Raw genomic sequence first — 20,364 nt, forward strand, 5'->3', positions numbered from 1 at the left:
GGGATTGTGGCAGCTGTGACTTCCCAGGCTTGGGGTGCGTGAAACCCCCACCGTCTCCCTGACCCAGGGGTTTCATGCTAAGTATGATGCAGCCCTGTGGCTGCTGATGTGGATTCTAGCCATAGGGGAGACCCTGCTACAAATTAAAGCTCAATAGCAACCAGCTAGAAGGTTAGTACACATTTTCAAGGACTAACTTTATAGCTGGTTGGAGCTTTTTATGGCATGATACTTACTTTGCATGTGTAGCTGGTCTTAAGGCAATTGCACAATTAATCAGGTAATTGCACAATAGTGTAACATGTAGAGGGGGGCCACCATGTTGTATATAGTGCTATTTATGTTACACAGTCAGGCAAGAGATATGGAACATTCTGTAAAAGGGTGCACAGTTTGGGCTGGCATATCACTTGGACTTAAATATGGGGCAGCTCTGCTAAACAGCTTTTTCCTGTCTTGAGCAGACACCAGATGATCATGAGGCAGAGACGGGGATTAAGTCGAAGGAAGCAAGGAAGTACATTTTCAACTGTTTGGATGATATGGCACAGGTAAAAATGTTGGTGAAAAACTAGCAAGAATGCTTCACATGCTTCTGGGCAAGGCAAACAAAGGAGAAACCCCTGAGAAAAACCAAGACTATACCTGTCCAGGTGGCTCCCAATTTTCATGTGCTGCTATGGGGCTGTGCACACAGGGTCAGGGTTAATGGTGAAAGAGATATAAGGTGGCACTGTCATTATGAGGCAAGGTCACAGGGCTGAGCTTCAAAAGGTTTAAATTCTGTTCTGGTTTCTGCCGCTGACTTTCTGTGTGACCTTGGATAAGTTACCTAACTTTTCTATGTCTCATTTTCCCAGCTTGTGGAATGGGGATGATTATAATGTGTACCCACTTTGTAAAGCATTTGCTTTCTGTGGAAGAAAAGTGCTGTTGCTGCTGCTGCTTAATACTATTATTTTCCTGTTTTGATAGTGGATTTGGTCAGGGTCTATTTAAGTTAACACCAACAAAAACTACCCATGGTATTTTTAATCCACAGAAATAGAGGTCTGGGATTAGGAAAGACTTGAATAAATTGATCAGATGAAATGAAGTTTCTTCCCAGCACTGATAGATAACTAGTAGGTTTATAGGAAACATTGCTGATATCTACTTTTTCGTGTCATGGGACACATAATTAAGTAGTCTAATTGTATAGTGCTTTATATGAGACATAATGATTGTCAGAGCTTGTCTGTTACTACACAGAAGCTGTTCATCTTCAGTGAAGGGTAACTAAGAGCTTCATTATCCATTGACCCAAATGAGCTAAATACATAACTGCCTGTCTAGAGACTTGGCTTGCACTAGCCAGATGACAATGACTGGCCACCTCAGTCTTCCTTGTGACCTTAGGCGCTACCCCACTAGAGATGGTAACATGCTGTAAAGATGCTTCAGCCAGGAAAGGATGTGATCTGTTGGAGACCTGGCCATCTGCTTTTTCTTTTAATTGTTGTGATTGTCCTTTCTCTTCCAGGTGAATATGACAACAGATTTGGAAGGAAGTGATATGTTGGTGGAAAAGGCAGACCGGCGCGAGTTTATAGATCTGTTAAAGAAGATGTTGACTATAGATGCAGATAAAAGAATAACACCGATTGAAACTCTGAACCACCCCTTTGTCACCATGACGCATTTGCTTGATTTTCCCCACAGCACACAGTATGCTTCCTGTTTTCTATCTTGTTTGGGGTGTTGGAGAGAAAAAAAAACCTACAGGATATGGGGGGCACTGGGTTGTGGCTAGGTAGATAGAAGGGCCTAGTAACAGTATTTAGAAGTTTAGGTGTAAAGATATTATTTTTGTTTTTAAAAGTGCTAAATCTAGCACAAATAAGAAACTTGTTGCAGTTACATGGCATTCCAAACTACTGCAGAACACACTATGTGTATTATAATATTCAATAATCGCATCCATCCAGACTAAAATGCGGAAAAAATATGTCCAGTTAATACTGGATCCATGAATTAGTGCATGTGGAAAACGAAGCAGAGTCCTCCATAGCTATTGCAGTGGTTCTCAACCTGATCCATAGTGGAAACCTCCCCTCTCCTATGTACCTGTGTCCTGCTTAGAGCCCTGGCTCAGAGGCTTCCACCATTTTAACTAGATGGAGAGGGTATTTTGGTTATGGCCCCTGATACCTGTTTGTTACTGGCTTGCTGAGACCCCAGTTTTAAAGTAAAGACCTGGTAACAAGAAATTTGAGTTCAATTCCTAGCTCTATACCCAGACTGCCAATGCAGTCTTGAGCAAATCACTTGAAGTTGTTTCTACATCTGTTGAATGGCATCCCAGCAATGTTATGAAACGTGGTTCACTAGGGCCTGACTCTCATTTACACTAAGGCCAGTGCCACAGAGCCCCGCTAGCCTAGCATGAGGGAAACCTGAGTTCAGTTCACTACTGTGGTATAGACATCCACATGACCTTGATCAAGTTACTTAGGACCATATTTTCTAAAGGTGTGGAGGTTCCTACAAATGCAGATAAGCTTGCAGAGAGATTTTCTGAAGCAAAAAATACTTACTTCCAATTGATTTCAATGGGAGTTCAGTATCTAGTCCTCAAAGCCCCACAGAAAACCTGTTTGCATCCTTAGGCAGCAGCATATACTTAGGCAGCAGCAATCTGGCCATTTGTTTCTCTGCACCTCATTTCCCATCGGTAAAATGGGCATACTAGTATCATCCTGTCTTAGAGGGGTGCAGTGAGAATAAATACCTTAAAGACTGTGAAGCAGTCTGTAATTAAGGAGGCCATATATGCACAGGGTCTGATTTAATAAATGCAGCAGAAACATAGTAAGATAGATCATCACTATAAACAGAGGGAGCAAACTGCTTTTATATAAAGCTGTTCATAAATAAAGCATTACAGTGTTTTATGAAAATAATACACACAAATCTATTTTTGATTTTCTGTAATGTGCTTTTTATTGGCAACAATCCTTTTTATATGTGTGGCAACTGTTTAAAATTTTAGAGACTTTGGCCTTAGTCCATTGCCATAAGGAACCTTTCCATTGATTTCAATTGACTGATTTCAGTGGATGTCTCTCCTGAAGCTCTTACTTACACTGTGCTCCGGCAAAACAAAGATGGACATTTTTACTGAGGCAGGGCTCAGTGGGAATTTTACCTGTATAAAAAAAATGGGACCGATATGCTGGATAACAAACATGTTACCAACTTGGTGTGTTACTGCATGCTCCTTCTGTATCAGAAATTTTGATTGTGGTCAGGACCACAGGCTTTAAATGGTATAGGTAGGTTGATTTAAAGTCTTGTCTATAATTGTCCTTGTTTTTGGGAATAGTAACTTCAAAGACCTGAGGGATGCTGGGAGTTATAATCTTCAGGAAACAAAGGAAATGAACATATAGGAAAGAACTAGTTTCTGGAAGCAGGTTCTATGGTAGCGTGGTTCAGAGTAAAGACTGCAAGGCCCAACTCTTGAGGGAGTAGGTCCAAAGAAGCCACAAAACAAATCTGACTTCTAGCTCCCCATATCTGACTGCATGGGTCTTGAAATGCCACAGTCTTTCTGTTTTAGTTTTTCCCCTCTCCAGGTGCTTTTTTGAATATGAAGCATCGTGGATTATTAAAAGCTAAATATATTTTAAAAGTTTAATGCTAATATTCATTACTTCTTTAAATTTCTCTCTGCTTAGATTATGAAATCAAAGAAATCAGTTTTATCTTTGTTTTGTCTATGTTTTGCTTATAGTCTAAATCCTTAATTAGAAACCCAGGTCTGGGCATCTGTGAGAAATTATTATTTTTGAAAAATAACCCTTTAAATTGAATTTTAGAACAAAATTATGGATATCTCTTATTGGTCTTTAGCTGTTGTAAAATCAAGCTTTTATGAAAAATATAAGGTTTTGCCCAAAATAAGTCTCTCTCAATGTTGTGTGCTTTAGTTCCCTCAATTGTAAAAAAGGAATAATGAAAATACTTACCTCACAAGGCAGGTGAGGTAGCAGAGCAAAAAAAGATTTGTATGCATTTTACTGAAGGTAAAGGGCATTATATTTCCAATGCCATATTCAGAACATTTTGAAAAAAAAAAATATGGTAAGTAAAGTGTAAGGATTTTTTGTGACGTGGATAGACGATGGGGTGGAGAGCCCGACACTCCCTATGCGTTGGCTCAGATTCTGAGGCAACCTCAGAGTTGGATTCGGGAGGGCAGTGAGCATTTTAACTTGATCCTACCATCCCTTTGAGCCATGGGAGTAACCCCATTAACTTTAACAGTTTAACTCGTGCTTAAAATTAAGCATGTGCTTAAGTGCTTTGCTGGACTTGGACCAATGGGCTAAATGCCTCAAGTTCTACAGGAGCAATATTTTTGAAAGGGACAAGTTAGATTTCAGATGCACAGCAAAAGACTTCCTCACAAGTGGAAGAGACACTAAAAGTAGCCTTCAAAGAAGCCTCATATGAGGAAAGAATGATATGATTTCTTTCCAGCATTCTCATTTGCAGACTGTCAGAAAAGATTCCATGTTTCTTGGGTGGATTTTCTTTTCCTCCCATCCAAAGTCTGACAGCTTTGGCTGTGCCTGACCATGCCTCAGATTGTAGCACTCATGCTGGATGTGGTCTTCAGGAATCCCGAACCAAGCATTCTTAGTTCAAACTTTTGCTCGTTCCCTTCCAATACAGTCATCAAGAGCCTGACCCTCAGTGACTGTGGGACCATGTGGGAGAAAGGGACCATTCAAACAGATTGGGGAGCATTGATTAGTCTAGGGAGCATTTGATAGAGTGAGCTTGAGTTCATGGAAACTTATGTTATATATTTCTGATTTAGTTAGTCTATAAAGTGCAAATTTACCCTGCCTTTAGTTTAGGGAGTTCTGACTTGCCTTGATTACTTGGCTCTCAGTGACAAAATGCTAGGTAGCTGTGGTTGCCTGTTAACATTACTCATTGGTCTGTGTCTCCTCTCTCTCTCTGCCTCTTTCTTTCACACCCTTCGAATAAACAGCGTCAAGTCTTGTTTCCAGAACATGGAGATTTGTAAGCGGCGAGTGAATATGTATGACACAGTGAACCAGAGCAAGACACCATTCATTACACATGTGGCACCAAGCACATCTACCAACCTGACCATGACCTTTAACAACCAGCTGAACACTGTCCACAATCAGGTAAGGTAGTTGGGAACAACCAGAGCTTGAAAAAATAGAGACCCCACAGAGTTCTAAAAAATGGAGAGCAGAGGTGTAGTGCCTCTTTCAATACACACATAGTAAGCTGGTGCAGTTGTACCTCATTTTCTTCCCTGAGCTCTGTCTAGCCTTTCACAAGGAAGAGGTGTAGTTCTGTGCTGCAGTGTGTGCTTATGAAATGTGCTTTGTTTATGCCAGTGTTGAGTATGATAAATACCACTTACCCAGAAAGTTGCTATGGAAAAAAAGCTCTGATAGGTGTGTCTGTTGATGCAACAAGTAGGATTTTGCTTGGTGACAATCAAACAGGTGTATTTGGGATCTTACAATACTTACTCAGATTATGACTATGGTAAAACTAAACCTTTATATAACAAACAGAAGATAAATAAAAACCTTTGTATAACTTCAGCAAAAATAAGATCTTAGAGTCTCCTTCCCTGACAGTTTGGTACTATTCCTTATTTTTATGTATCATTAGCCTTTACAATTCAGGACAGAAGTCCCAACTGAGAAGCACCCCATTGTACTTTACACTGTACAAACACACAGACAGTTCCTACATTGAACACTGTGTAGCCTGCACTAGTTGTGTCTTCTGCTTCTACCTTGGCCTTGTATATCAGCACAGAGTTTCTTCAGTGATTTTAGAAGTGGATGTATGCAGTAGCGTAACTGAGGGGCATGGTTGCAGGAGGAGGCACAAATTGCAGGAAGATGCAAAAATAGCTGTTGCTGCAGAGACAGCTAAACACACTGCCACCATCAGCACAGTGACAGCCTGTGCACTGGGGCTGCCCCAGGCAGAGAGATGCCTTCTGGATGTGTGCAGTGTTGGCATGGCTTAAACAAAAGCAACATAAATGGTTTAACCTAGTATTATAGTCATTAAGGGCATTTATGCACGTGCTCTGAGAGTATGTGGGGGGGGAGGGCGTGCTTTAACTAGAGTGGCTCCAAGAGCCACTCTAATTAAAGGCCCGAAACATCATGCGTATTAGAGTCCCCATGCTGAAAAATGGCAGTGGGGGTACCTTAGTTAAAGTGCCCCCACTGCCATTTTTAAACACAGGGATGCTGATATACATGATACTGGAGTCTGCTGGAGCACGGTAACTACCACACTCCAGCAGACTCGATTAATCTAATTTAATGTAATTACACTGCATTGGAGCAGCCTTGCTGCATGTGTATAGGTGCCCTAAATGGAAGGGTATGCATTTAGGGATAGGACTGTAGGACACTGAGGGTATGGACTGATGAGCAAACTATACTGAGTTAAAAGAGCAGGAGAGGGACAGCTGTTGTATGACAACTTTGTAAGTCGACTCCTATCTTCCAGGAAGTTAAAGCTAAACTGGAGCCACTTACTCCTGCTCCATTCAAGGGTAAGTTGCTCCGGTTTAGCTTCTGCTTACTGTAGGGTAGTAGACACACAGCAAACAGTTGCCAAACAACTGTTTGACATGCAGAAGACCTTCCCTCACTCCCTTTAATTGATAATAATTTATCTGTCCTTATACTGAAGCAAGCTGCAGCTGCCATTCTTTAGGGTTTTTATAGAGCAGATTGCTCTGGGAGTCTCTTTTTGGACTATAAGAAGAAGCCATAAGGGTCACTAATATAATTGTGGAATTGACAGTAACACAGAAATTGAAAGTCTGAAAGACTCTATCCAGGTTTACAAAGTGAAATCCAGATTTCACGCTGGCTCAATTTTCTGTTACTTGTGGTTCGAAAAGGTTAGTAGAAATCGTTCATTAAGCAGAGGACACATCAGTGTATGCAATGGTAGGTCATTTGTTGGTTGTGGTTTGATGTGGCAGGCCATCATTTGTAAATGTTGGTGACCATTCTTTCTTGTCTGCTTTTAGAATTTGGGGTGGAGAGTAAGGTTGCTCTTAAACTTGCCAATTTTCTGTTGGTAACTTTTTCCCAAGCCTCTGGGCTGTGATACCATTCACTATAACCAAACAGCACAAGTTAATTAGACACTGGAGTCTCTCACCTTGTGCCTCACTAGCAGTTCCTTTTCATAAGACCCTTAGCAGAATTAAATCCTGCTTAAGATGAGAAAGAAAAGAAGAATGTGTCCCTGCGTGTCCACTAATTATCGAGGTCTGGGAGGCTCTGCCAGTTATGGTGTTTTCAGTATGGGATTTTCCAAAAAACAGACCCATGGGCTATTTGTCATAGTGATTCCTCTCCCATTGATGGGTTGGGTGTCCAGCTACATTTTATATTTCCATGATTATGTGCCTGTGTGGGTTTTTTTTTTGTTTTAAAGAAAAATACAGCTTTTATATCCTTTCAGTAAAAGGGAGCATGTAGTTTCTATGGGTGGCTCAGTGAAAATTTCTGAATTCTCCTAAAGGTTTTATGTGAGAGGCAGGGCTGATATCTCCAGCTTTCTCAAAGAATCTCTGAAAAATACTTACAGGGGAGGGAGACGCTTCTATTTCTTTGGCTGAGAGGGTAAAACTTTTAGTTGAAATGTTTTCTTCCTACCACTCCCCTTCCCACTTATCCATCCTATTCCTAGACAAGCACCACCCACATGTCCTACTCTCCTCTTTTGGAATGTCTATCAGATGGACAATGAACCCCTACTTGCCCACCCAGTCACAGCATCTATTCTTTCATACAACCAGTCTTGGCTCTTCTGTGTCCACTTCCGCTACAAAATCTCTGGGTTTTGTCTCCTTCCCCATTTGATACTCCTGGGGGTCCCTATGGGAGTGGCTGTGGTTGCTGCTTGGTGTATTGTGTAGAGGAACTCATTCCACTTGTACACTGGAGTGAGGAGGAAGAGGAGGTGGCGGACACCCTTGACTACCTAGTGGCTGTAATGGTGCAGTACAGGTAGCAGTCATGGTTATGGAGGCAGCACATGGCTCTGGTGCTACTGTCTCTGCGGACTTTCTAGTCTTAAGACTTTCCTTGAGGACCCGTGCATGTCCACAGTGTTTACAGTCCTCCAGGGCTGGTTCCAATGTGTTTGTGAGCAGGTGGAAGCAGTGGTGGGAAGGGGGGTTGTTCTAATTTGATACTGTGTTCCCACTGGATCTTTGTTGTTCCCAGTCTCCATGTTGAAGGCACTTTGAGCAGAGTTGGATGAATGGTCTTTGGTCTGTCTCTCTCCTGCAAAATTTTCTCATTAAAGGTTTCAATGTGAAGCCAAGTGAAACTTGGGGCCCTGTAAAAAATTACAGTGAACATTATCAAGTTGCATGCTATCTGGTTTCCTTGAGGCTCAAAGCATAACTTGAGAGGTAGGAAGGGAACATCAACACAAGTCACCCTTTGCTGGGGGAGTACTGAGTTTCACACAACTCTTGAATGGAACATTTTCTGAGGCCTTGTGGTGTATGGGGTGGAGATGATAGCTTGACTGTGAGACCAGTTCCTTCTTGACACACTTTACCTTTTGGCCCTGCTCCCCATTTTCCAGGCTCTGGAGATGCATTGAGATGTGCTTGGAGGCAGCCCCAGTTTGTAGAAACCCTTACTGTTTATGCCTAGCATGATCCTTTTACCCATGCACCCATGTCACCTGTCCTGGCCTCTGTGCCTTCTCATTTTGCTCCTCATTTATTTTGTGTTTGCTGGTTTTACCGAGATTCATTTATTTTTGATTCGCTTCTTCCAACATACCATCTCCCTCATTTTTTGTTTTGTTTAATTCCCATCATTCCTTTAGGCCACCAACCTGGCTCCCACCTCTACCAGTGCCACTATTTCCTTAGCCAACCCTGAAGTCTCCATACTAAATTACCAATCTGCACTCTACCAGCCCTCAGCGGCGTCCATGGCTGCGGTGGCCCAGAGGAGCATGCCCCTACAGACAGGAACAGCGCAGATCTGTGCTCGGCCTGACCCCTTCCAGCAAGCCCTCATCGTCTGCCCTCCAGGCTTCCAAGGTAAGAAACAGGGCAGGTAGTCTCTCAGTTGTTTAATGTACCTCTCATCTATCTACTCCTTCTAGCAAGTATTTCTCAAATGATCTAGATGAGAGAACACCTAGACCTATAGGATTGATCCATGAGAGGGTTGGTTGTGTGATTGTGATGTTTCCTTGCTTTGTTGTTTTTTGCCCCTAGCCAGAGTACTTTGAGGAACCTCTGCCTTATTTGGGTAAACATGGAAACAGGAGAATGTTTTAATAACTACTTCCAAGGTGTCTCAGTGGTCCACTTTCTGAAAGATGGCCCAGCAGGTTAGTGCTATGGAGAGTCAGTTGTGTAGACTGAATATTTGCTCCAGTTGTGAAAGTCAGTGGCTAGTCAACAATGTAGCTGCACCCCTTGAGTTGACAGACATAACCATTATTTGTACAAGTGGAGCTTACCCCTCTTTGAAACCCAAAGAATTTGCCATGGCGCACACTCTCTTTGCTAGGGGTTACGCCCACCTAGTGTAATCACCAGGAGCTGTTAATGGAGAGAGATCTGCAGTCCAGCTAAGACCTGACATTTGGTGCTGGTGGGGCCATATTTCTGAAGTAGCTTTTTCATTTCTCCAGCCCCTTTTTATAATAGGTGCTCTGGAAACAGTAGGTGTGTTTCTTGATGCTCTTAAGAAATAGACAAGTTTTGGTTTACTCCTTTTTGGTCATGTGGTTAAAATGAGGCTGACAACATTTGTCCTGGAAATTAGGACAGTTTAGGGATTAGAGTTGTGGTGTTAGAACACATGACTTTCCACGTAGAGTAGTGGAGGCAGTGTCGGTTGTAGCATGCTAGGCTGGTTGAAGCCTAAATGTCTTTGTCTTCGCAAGAGCTGGAATTTTACGGTAGAATGTAAGAGCTGAACTTTTTTTTCTGGATTTTCATTCTCCTACCTTCATTGTTAGACAGTATGCTCATGCAGTACTGTGTTTTTCTAGCTATCTATGGTTGTTGCCTTTAGTCAAACCAGAAAACAATGGGCTTCATTAGAAAACAAACTATTAACTCCCTTCTTATGAAAGTCCCCCCAGGTGCACATTATAGCATGAGATCTATATTGGGTTTGAGAGAGACCATGCATGCACAAGATTTAGATAAGGTTAATTTCTTAATTTCTTTGAAAGTGTCTTTTTATTTGGCCCTATCATGTTTTGAGCTTGCCAAAGCTGGTAGATGTCACTCTGCCAGGATTTAATAACTAGGAACCTAAGGCCTGATTAACAAAGAGGCAGAGTGCCTGCAGTTCCAGTTGACTTCAGCTAGAGTGGTTAAGTGTTTAGTACCTCTCAAAATCAGGGGGCTGGTCCATGAGCAGCTGCTGATGGCTAAATCTGTACTTTTTCTCCTTATGGACTAGGTTTACAAGCCTCGCCTTCGAAGCATGCTGGGTATTCTGTGAGGATGGAGAACGCCGTTCCAATAGTCACTCAGGCTCCAGGGGCCCAGCCTCTTCAGATCCAGCCAGGACTCCTTGCACAGGTAATTTCCTCTGAAGAGACCTATGCAGAGAAAGTTAAATTAAATGAGAAAGTAGAGACAGTGAAGCTTTCCTTCAGGTCACTCTGACATGGCTTTGCAAGTGGGGCAAATATGTGAATTCTCCAGCTTTCTATGGAGAAGCCATCCTTCCCAGCCTCTCATTCAGTTTGCAGGCCCATTTTGACTCCCAAAAGGCTTTCACAGTGGCTCCACTCTCTTTCTCAACTACATTTTTAGTAGGCTTGATCCAACCCCCTGGAAATTAACAAGGGAACAACAGCATAAGTTGCATCAGGCCCATGCTGAAAATGACTCATTAATGCCTTTTCTCAGCTCTTGGCCTGAATGGTATACTGAGGCGAAGAATTCCATTGGTGCACTGTATGTCATTTAGAAAAGCTGTGGAATAGGAAAGTCTAAGGAGGCAGAGATGAAGGCCAAGACAGTCAAGGAGTACACCAGGTCTGTGCATTTCTTCAGCAGCCTTTACTGGTATGGTTTCTGAGGAGGCTGTACTGAAGATAAATGAATCTCCCACAATGGAAATTCAGAACAGGAGCTGGCACTGACATCACTGCCCTCCTTCAAGGGGCCTCTTAAGCAAGTTTTAATGAATCAAAATGGTTAGCACTTTACTGATTCAGGCAGTATCAGAAATGTCTTCAGCAGAGAACAAATATACTTACAGTGAGGCAGGTGCAAAGCACAACATAGCCTGGAAAAAGTGATCTAGAGGTAATACACTTGCCTATCATAAGATTAGCCAATCTATTGTACACTGGGTAATGCTTGCCTGTTCATCTACATCCAAACACCAGCAAACTTTTACATTCTGCCTATGTTTTGGATTGCCTGGGTAACTTTTGGCAGCGAGTGTGATTGCTTTCTTTGCCAGATGCCAACCCAGTTTATTAGGTGAAAACAGATCAAAATACGAGCTGAAGCCTGTATGATTGTGCATTAGCAAAGTGCCACACCTATTCCCAATAAAAGAGTCTTTGTTATAGAGCTGCCTCTCTGATGTTGACATGCTCTGTGCTCTGAGCCTGTTATAATCTTTAGTGTGGGCCATACATCTTTTTCAGTAGAAAAGGGCATTTTTACATGTGCAAGCACCGCAGCACTGGGTGCTTTTTCAAGCACCCAGTGCTACAACGGTTGCAGTTGTATAAGTGGTAAAATGCACATCAGCTCTGAGAAAATGACAGTGGCATGCTTTTGAACTAAAACACCTTGGACATGCATTAGTGCAAAAGTGCACTGCTAGCACTTTGTGTGCTGGCATGCATTTTGCCACTTGTACAACTGCACATGGCACAGTGCAGTGCAAATCAGCTCTCATGCAGAGCAGACTCGATTAATTAATTCTGCTCAGAAGCAGTGGATCTCCATCGCATCGCTGAATGAAAAAATATGTGTAAAAATGCCTGAAGAGCCTAAGAAACAGTGCAGTGGAAAGATAAAAGGACCGATTTTCAATACTCTGTACAGGAACTCAGTAAATATGTTTCATGCACCAAATATCAGTGTGAAGAAGGCTAATGGTGGTTGATATTGATAGTGCAGTTGTGTATATGTACACATTAGGTCTGTATGAAATTTCGGCAGCCGTTTCATTTTGGAGGTGTTTTGGGCTGTTTCAGCACCCAAAACACCAAATTCAAATCAAAATGGAAGGCTCTGAAACATTTCAGAAATGTTTCGGAGAATTTCAGAGTTTCAGAGCTGGGCTTTCAGGGAAACAGAAATTAGGAAGAGGGTGGGAAGGACTACTCTAATATTGGCATCTAACCAAGGATTAGCGCTTGCTATGTATTCTGTATGAACTATGAATTCCTGAAGATGGGGCCTGGAAAATATCTCCTGGCCCCGAAACCCACAGATGACCTCTGTCTTCAGGAAGGTAGTGTTGGAGGGGTCATGTTTTGTATATCATCTTTGTAGGCTGTTTATTGCAGAAACATGATATGAAAAGTTGGGCAAAATTAGCTGTCTGCAGTCTGTGAAGCAGGTGGTAAAAATAACTTTTAGCCAACCTCACTGGGTCTGTTTTCATGCTTATGAGCAAATGTGTCTATATACTATGCACTGAGACAGGTGGAAAGAAGCTCTGATTCTGGTCTTTGCTAAAAGCTTTGCAGCTTCTTATCAAAAATGGGGCAGGGCTTCACATTTCTCAGGAGTCTTTCTCTGACACAACCCAGATCCCTTCTGTACTCTCCCCTCTTCCCTTTAGAGATTGTTCTGTGTTCCTCCACTTATGTTCCTCCTCCATATTTCCTCTATGCATGGAGGCCTGTCACAAGCCTCTGGAGCTAGTGGTGAATATAGTCCCTCCATTTATGCTATTTGCCTTATGCCACTGAATAGACTTGTCTCCCTTTGTACACCAAATGTCATCTCAAAAGACTTAAATCTAAAGCGTAGTGTTGATTATACCCATGAACCTCACATAGGGTTGAACAGGTATAACTGAGAGCAGACTATGGCTTCAACAGTGGTTTTCCTATTGGAAAGCAGAGTGTACTGTTCTAGTGGATTAGTTCAGGCAAGCCTTTATCTGTAGATTAAGTCAGTCAGTGGACCTTACCTGATAAATTAGGATTTTGGGCCTGGACCATGCACCATATCTATATTTACTTACTACAGTGGGAGAACTGAATCAATCTAGACTTCTTTCCAAGGAAGGAAGTGGTTTTTGTCAGTGAGTAAACTTATGTAGTCCTCTGCAAGTTGGAGTAATGGGAGTTGCAGTCAACTTTTTTAAGCACGAGCTATAAAAACAAAACCTGCCCTACCCTGCATCCACCAGCTTGGCCAACATTAGTTCTTGATTGTAGCACAGTGATGTGAACAGCTGTCTTGTTCCCTGTGACTGACTGTTCTTTTCAACCTGGCTTCTGTAGATGTGGCTGACACATGGAGAGGCCCCACCATACCCGCCCTTTCATCCAAGTCAGCAATGCGGAAAATTCCAAGACAATCAAAAATTGGAGCTGAGCTGGGAAGAGGTTTTAAAGGGTGGGGGTAGCAGGAGAGCAAGGGAGGCCAGAAGGACTATGGACTGCTGTGGGGAGGTGGGGGTGAGAGGGAGTTTCGGAATTTCTCATCAGAGATAATGAGTTCTCCAAGCCTGATCTCTGAATCTGGTTCACGAAGGAACAGAGTGAAATACTTCCATGGTGATATTCTCAACATTTCCAGCTTTGCCCTTTAGTACTGTGGAGTCACACAGTGTAGCCCCACACATTGGTGCTTACAGCCTCAGGGAGGGATATATTCAACACCCCTGTGTTTCATGGCCCAAGCTATGAACGTGCTTGCTTTTTATGTCAGCACTGAAACTGCCTTACTATCACATTGAAGGAATCAGTGACCAACCTACAGAAGATTTATATGACTCCTAAATTAAGTCATCAGAACAAGATGACACTGGGATACAGTCCATGACAGTGTGGATGGAATGATACTTACATGACAATAGGAAGGCTGAGAGTTAAACCCCAGAGGCTCGGTGGCACCAGCTAGAAAGTGCCAGGGAGGGAAACTAGGAGACAAACATGATTTTCAGGCTTGTTTAGTAGATTGCAGTACTCCAGTTTGCTTAAGAAAGCAATGGAGTCAGAGGCTGTGAAGCACATCAGCCCTTTAGGTAAGCACATGAGTGGCTAGACCTGATTTTGTCACTGGCCATAGGAATGAAGCTCCTCATTGACCTTTGTTGGGATTACACATGGGGATTTAGGGCAGAATCCAGCCCACTCTACTTTAAGAACTTAGTTCATATGCAAGTTCAGATGGTAAAGTTGGATTTTTTCAAAGGAGCCTAAGAGAGAATTAGGACCGTTTGATAGAAAAACGGGGTAGAATTCAATGGGATTTGGGCATCCAGCTCCCCCAAGGCACCTTCAGAAATTTCAGTACAAGCCCTGTCTTAGTAAGTAGATAGGGGCTGGGGATAGGGCTGGTCTCAGAAAATGGCAGGGGTCTGTTAACTTTCATTTCAGCACTCAGGAGACATGGGTGGAAGAACCCCAATTGATAGTCTCTTCTAATCACTGAACATAGGGAACATTTTATCTGCCATTGCTTTGAATTCAACCCAGGTCTGTCATCTCTGAAAGTGGCATAGAACCCAAGAGAAGCAGGGCTGGGAAGGACCTCTAGAGGTCATCTAGCCACCCCCCTGCCTGAGGCAGGAGCATTCCTTTGGGGTCAACCTAGCCTGTTCTCCCACTCCAGTTCCCCTTCTTGGGCCTCCTCCTCTCTCGCTGGCTGTACTTTGATGTCAAAAGGTTAATAAATGTCAGCAGGTGCCTTCCGATGCCTGGAGTTCAGCTTTCCGTGCCCCACACTGCTCATCACTAGGCTGCCAGTCAGTTCATCCCTAGCTGTAGCAGGGCTCTCTCTTTCTTGTCTAGGCTCCTCTGGCCCAGCCTGTCTTTCCTACTCATCTGGACCCTCCAGGCCTTTCTCTTGGCTTTAGCTCTAGCTGCCCCCTGGTCCCTGACCCTGGCAAGGCTCTGGACTCCAGACTCAGGCTTATATGGCCCTTGATTCTCCCTACCCTTCTGGTCACTTGTCCTGGTTTGTTGTTAATTGGACCCAGGTGCTCCTCATCCTCTATTCAGCAGTCAAGCGTTCTGGTCCCTGAAATCTGCAGGCTGAGCTCTGCAGCCCACTTGGCAGCAGATGCAGGTATCACAGCTCCTTCTTTGCAAGCTTCATTTGCTCCAAGTAACAGGGGGAAGGGGTTCCCCTGTTACACTGTCCTACATAAATCTGTTGCCCAACCTCTTAGTAAGACTACACAGGCAACTCAGATGCAAGGCATAACACCCTAATGTGCCACAGGTAAAGATTGCTGCAAAGGTTGTTAAAATACACTTGAGAGATCCCAGGAAGAGGGCCTGCTGTTAATAGCTAATAAGTAGCTTCTCTGAAATAAGAGGACATTCTCAGTTTAATTCCCAGCAGTCAGTAGCTACCATCACATTTGACGTCTGTTGACATAGCGATTTCAGTCTAGAAACCAAGCAATGAATGGATGTGATGACATTCCTAGGAGTGGTTCTTCCAAGTTAGGGTGGAGTCGCATTGGAGAGTGGCAGAAGCTTGAAGCACTGGTGTTCAGGCTCTACAACACTACTTTCATCCCCTACGATGTCTAGCCAGACCTTTAATTGGTTTGTAAAGGTTATTCAGATCAGGAAGAAATTACTTGGGTTACCCATAAACCCTTGGCTATAGAGCTTCATCTCCCTGTTTTTCTTGCTTGATGCCCATTAGAAAATACAGCATTCTTTTCACCAGATAGGTTTATAAAGACCAGATGCCCCAGCCAAGTAGTGGGAGGTGGTTCAAGATTAGATTCAAAGACTGGCATCATGTGCCCCATTCTGTAAGGTTGCTTTTGTTATGATCAGGTTGTCTTACGTATGCAACGTAAGGAAGGAAGGAAGGGTGAACACTGAAGGAAGCATAATCAGGAAGTGCTAGATTTTAAAATTTTAACTAAGAAATTATATTCCTCTTATGCATTATATACACATTTTTGTACCTTAATGATTAGCATTATGGATTAATGACAAATTTTCTCTGCCTACGGAAAACACCCCTTCATGAATACCAAACAGAAAAGTGTTGCTTTTCCATGGTGGCTACTTTTCTTATAACTATAGGAGCTAAATAATTATAAGCAAATGTTGAAATTAGAAATGCATTTGCAGTAGGGGGCAACTGCACAAGAAATGCATCTTGTATAAGTTCCTGAGGATCTTAAGCTCCATCTGCCTTGAAATCTTGCAGGGATTTTTTTGGGTACAGTATCCTCCTTCACTTCCTGTCTACAACTATTGGGAAGTGTTACAGGGAACTGTTAAATTATTGATGTATGTCATTCCACTAGTGGATGAGCTAATACTTGTTTATCGTTTGAAAGTTGTTATATAATGGTAAGCTGCTGTCACCAACACAATCTCTTCCTGTTTTCCTTGTCCATAGATTAATCAAAAGCTGACATGAAATGGTCTCTTGCCAAAGGTAGATCTTTAGGTCCTCTCAACTTCAGGGCTTTGCAGTGTTTGAAGCCATTTTCAAACAAAGTTTAAGCTGTAATCCAGTGCACATTTTTAATTTACCCCAGCTCAACAGCATGTTCCACAATGGTTAAAGAAGTTTTGCTGAAGGGTATAGCTTATAGTGGCTAGCTCTTTTTTTGGGTAAAGCATTTCCTGTCAGTCTGAGTGAAAAATGACAGTTGCTAGGATCATGCTTCAAAACAATTTTTAAATAAAGTTCTGATTCCCATGCATATGTTGTAATATAGATGGGGCCCTAGCATTGTTCTCATTTTCAAAGACCTCAACACATCTTCACCCTTTGAAGGTGTTGGTGAAAATGGAGCTTGGTTCCTTAAATCTGTTTGTTTCAAAATCAATTTGCCAACATGAGCATTACATCTTTCGGGCCTTAGAACTTGTTACTGGGTTCCCTTGTATTTGTGAAAAGTAACCAGCTGCTTTCCCTTATGCGACTTGTGTGTATTAAGCCTGACCTGACTGAAGTGAATTCAGGGACAGATTCTGATACTGAAAAGCACATCACTGCAAAAAGTCCCAGGATGTCAGCAAGGCAACCTGTGGAATAAAGTGTAACATACTGAAGTAAAGTTGTGGCCTCAGCCTCATGTGTGTTAGGATTAGAGAGCTAATTCCCTCTGGTAGCATCTAAATCAATTTAGTTTGTACATCTCATAGATTTATCCAGTGCTTCGGAGATGACCCAGTTGGAATTAGTGACCGGTTATATATATTTGGTACAGAGAAGCCTGTCTAATGTCCTGTTCCACATCACAGCTTTCTCTGTCCTGACTCCTAATCTGACTAGACCCTTCCTTCCTTCCTTCCTGTTGCCCTGGCCATGGCCAGTGAGCTGGCACCCTGCTGACACTTCCCCTGCTTCCCGACAGTGACATGGGTTGCTCCTTTGCTTCTCTGCCATGTATGCCTGGGTGGTTCACGTCCGCCATGCCCAGGTGCTGGCGGGCCACCCTGATACACTGTGGCGACAGCGCCTGGGGGATTCCCCACTGGCCCACCTGGCTTGGCACACATTGTATAAACCACCAACCACCAAGAAGTCTGGCGACCTCCTAGCCACTGGCACGTTTGCTTCCCAGTTTGACTCAGCTGCCTCAATGGCCTGCCCCTTCTGCCCCGGGGGCATTGAGGAGAACCTCTTTCATGCCTTCCTCAACTGTCCCCGCCTGAGGCCGCTCTTTGTCACCCTTGAGCCGCCACTGCGGGTGCTGCACAGGAGCCTCTGGGAGACCACCTACGTGTGCTCCTACCTGTACCAGGCAGCCGAGCGGGGCGCTGTCTGCCTGGCTCACTTTCTACTGGGTCAGGCCAAGATGGCTGTCCTCAAGAGCCACTGCAACCGGCTTGCCAGGACCAGCTCAGATGATGCCCTGTGGCCTTTCAGTCTCCTTGTGCAGGTGTGCCTCTCGCTGGAGTTTGAGCATGCTGTGCTCTGGCGGGCAGTGCTCACCTTTGAGGCACGCTGGGTCCTCAAGGGAGCGTGGAGGACGGCCATCATTCAATACGTGCTCTGGTGTCATGCCCCGTCAGGGTAACCAGGCAGGCTCAGTGTCAGACTGCGACTCCCAGCTCGTGCTGTGCCCTGGGACCTCACCAAGCTGCTTTTTTCTGTGTGGGAAGTTGAAGGTGTTGTCACGTGTATAATTGGATAGAGCAGGGTAAGAATCATTTGTTCATAGAGGGCTTTGGTCTATATGACTGTGTGGCCGGTGTCCTGACCGCATAACGGCATGTTAGGCATGACGTGATACTGCAAAGGTGTCTGTCATGGTGTGGTGTTATGAATGTAATGGCATGGTGCTCTTGTTTTGGTGGTAATTTGTTTGTCTTTGCTTTGTATATTGGACCTGGACCCCGGAGGGGCCAACTTTTTCTACCCCAAACCCCTGAATAAAGTAGTTAAAAAATCAAAGTCCTTCTTTCCTTCTGCCCTCTGAGCCCATTTTTCCATGTCATCTCCCTCCCACCCTCCCTCTGAGCTCATCTTTCCATTCCCCTGTCATCTCCCACCCTCCTGCTGCCTCTTCTCTTTCTCTCGCCTCCTCCCTTTCAAGATTCCTAATCTTTTTTTTAACCTTAAACCTTTCTTCCTTCCCTTATTAAGATTCACAAACCACCTATTCCTTTTCCTGACTTCCAAGAGCTCCTGTGTTCTAATACCATTTTGCTGGTGTAGCAAAGAAGGAAATATTTCTGAGTTGGCAGTCTCTCTGCTGGCCTTTGGACAGTAGTTTTGTTCCAATCCTTGCAGTCTTTCGGCTTTCCCGGCTCAGATGTTTCTCAGGTATGTTTGACTGCACCTTTAGGAGGCCTTGAAATGAATGAAATGTAAGGACACCCTTCACTTGTAATATAAGCCACAACTGCTGAGGGCCCAAGATACAGCTTTTCTGCCTTTTCAGAAATGCAAGTGATAGGAGAAAGCATGGTGAGATTGCTGAACCCACCTGGCATATAAGGACTAAAATAAAAAGATCCAGTTCCATTTGATATTTGGGTTGAAGGTCAGGCCAGCTCTCATTTTATTTTTTCCTGAGCCTAACTGTCCTATGGCTGCATCCCTTTGAATGAATTATCAGGAATTTTTCTTCTGCTTCTCTTTTCATCTATCTTGATCATTATTTTGCTATAGTTTCCAAGGGCATTTGCAAACTTCGAATGAAAAGTATTATGCAAGAGCCAGGTATTCCTATTTAAAGTCTGCCTTAATGTGGACCAGCATTGTCTGGTGATTCATGTTAAGAACAAATTTCTCCTCTGTTCAACAGCAGGCCTGGCCTAGTGGTACTCAGCAGATCCTGCTCCCTCCAGCCTGGCAGCAACTGACCGGAGTAGCTACCCACACTTCAGTCCAGCATGCAACCGTCATCCCAGAATCCATGGCAGGAACCCAGCCACTGGCAGACTGGAGGTAAACAGGAAACCTCTGAAGAATTTGTTTGAATATATGCGAGAAGGTTTGAATATATGTCTGAAGGTTTGCTGATATCTCAGATTGTGTATATGTGTGAATATTGAATGCGTAATGTCTGTGGCTTTTGCGTGGACAGTCACTGTCAGAGCATTTTCAGGCACATTGAAACTGTGTGCTCTTGGTCATCCTTGATGAAACGTAATCATTGTCACTTGCCCTATGTTGGTTTTTAAAAGAAAGCCAAAAGCAACAATGTTGTGGCTTGTGCCAGAAAATAAGACATCAATATTGGGTCAGAACATCATTTTTTTTCCCCAGGATGGTTTTTCAGCTGAAAAATTTGTGGGCAAATGATGTTGCATCATCAGGCTGTCTCCTCTCCTCTCTGGAGACTGTAGAGATCATCTCTGTACTGAACCTTAGCTGGAAGAGTGGCCTGGTGGTCTGGGCCATAACCAGGTGATCCACGGGGCATTGATTGTCCCCTCTGGGTTAGTATCTTAGCACAGCATTTCCCAACTTTTTTCGCCCCATGGCACACTTACCTAAATAAAAAAGCACTGCGGCACACTGGACATGGAGCTGAAGGGGAGGGAGGGAATTGGTGTGCGGCCGTTCAGGCACTGACAGGAGTGCGGACAGCAGTAGTGCATGGCCAGCTGGATGCCGACATGGAGGGCTGGAGCCACACTCCC

The 20,364-nt window shown here is 43.6% G+C and overlaps 1 protein-coding gene across 3 annotated transcripts in view; it reads left to right on the forward strand.

Annotated features, from left to right (window-relative positions):
- HIPK2 (homeodomain interacting protein kinase 2) overlaps nt 1-20,364 on the forward strand; it is a 213,064-nt gene that overhangs the window by 165,039 nt on the left and 27,661 nt on the right. For 2 of the 3 annotated variants that reach the window (XM_019515382.1, XM_019515385.1), the window contains exons 5-10: nt 465-551; nt 1,523-1,707; nt 5,045-5,207; nt 8,929-9,148; nt 10,533-10,654; nt 19,524-19,666. In XM_019515382.1, the coding sequence (XP_019370927.1) occupies nt 465-551; nt 1,523-1,707; nt 5,045-5,207; nt 8,929-9,148; nt 10,533-10,654; nt 19,524-19,666 (920 nt within the window). The remainder of the gene's footprint in view (nt 1-464; nt 552-1,522; nt 1,708-5,044; nt 5,208-8,928; nt 9,149-10,532; nt 10,655-19,523; nt 19,667-20,364) is intronic. The other variant, XM_019515384.1, reaches the window with a different exon arrangement.

Source organism: Gavialis gangeticus, unplaced genomic scaffold (assembly GCF_001723915.1).
Source record: "Gavialis gangeticus isolate Ggan-Ray unplaced genomic scaffold, GavGan_comp1, whole genome shotgun sequence".
Lineage (NCBI taxonomy): Eukaryota > Metazoa > Chordata > Crocodylia > Gavialidae > Gavialis > Gavialis gangeticus.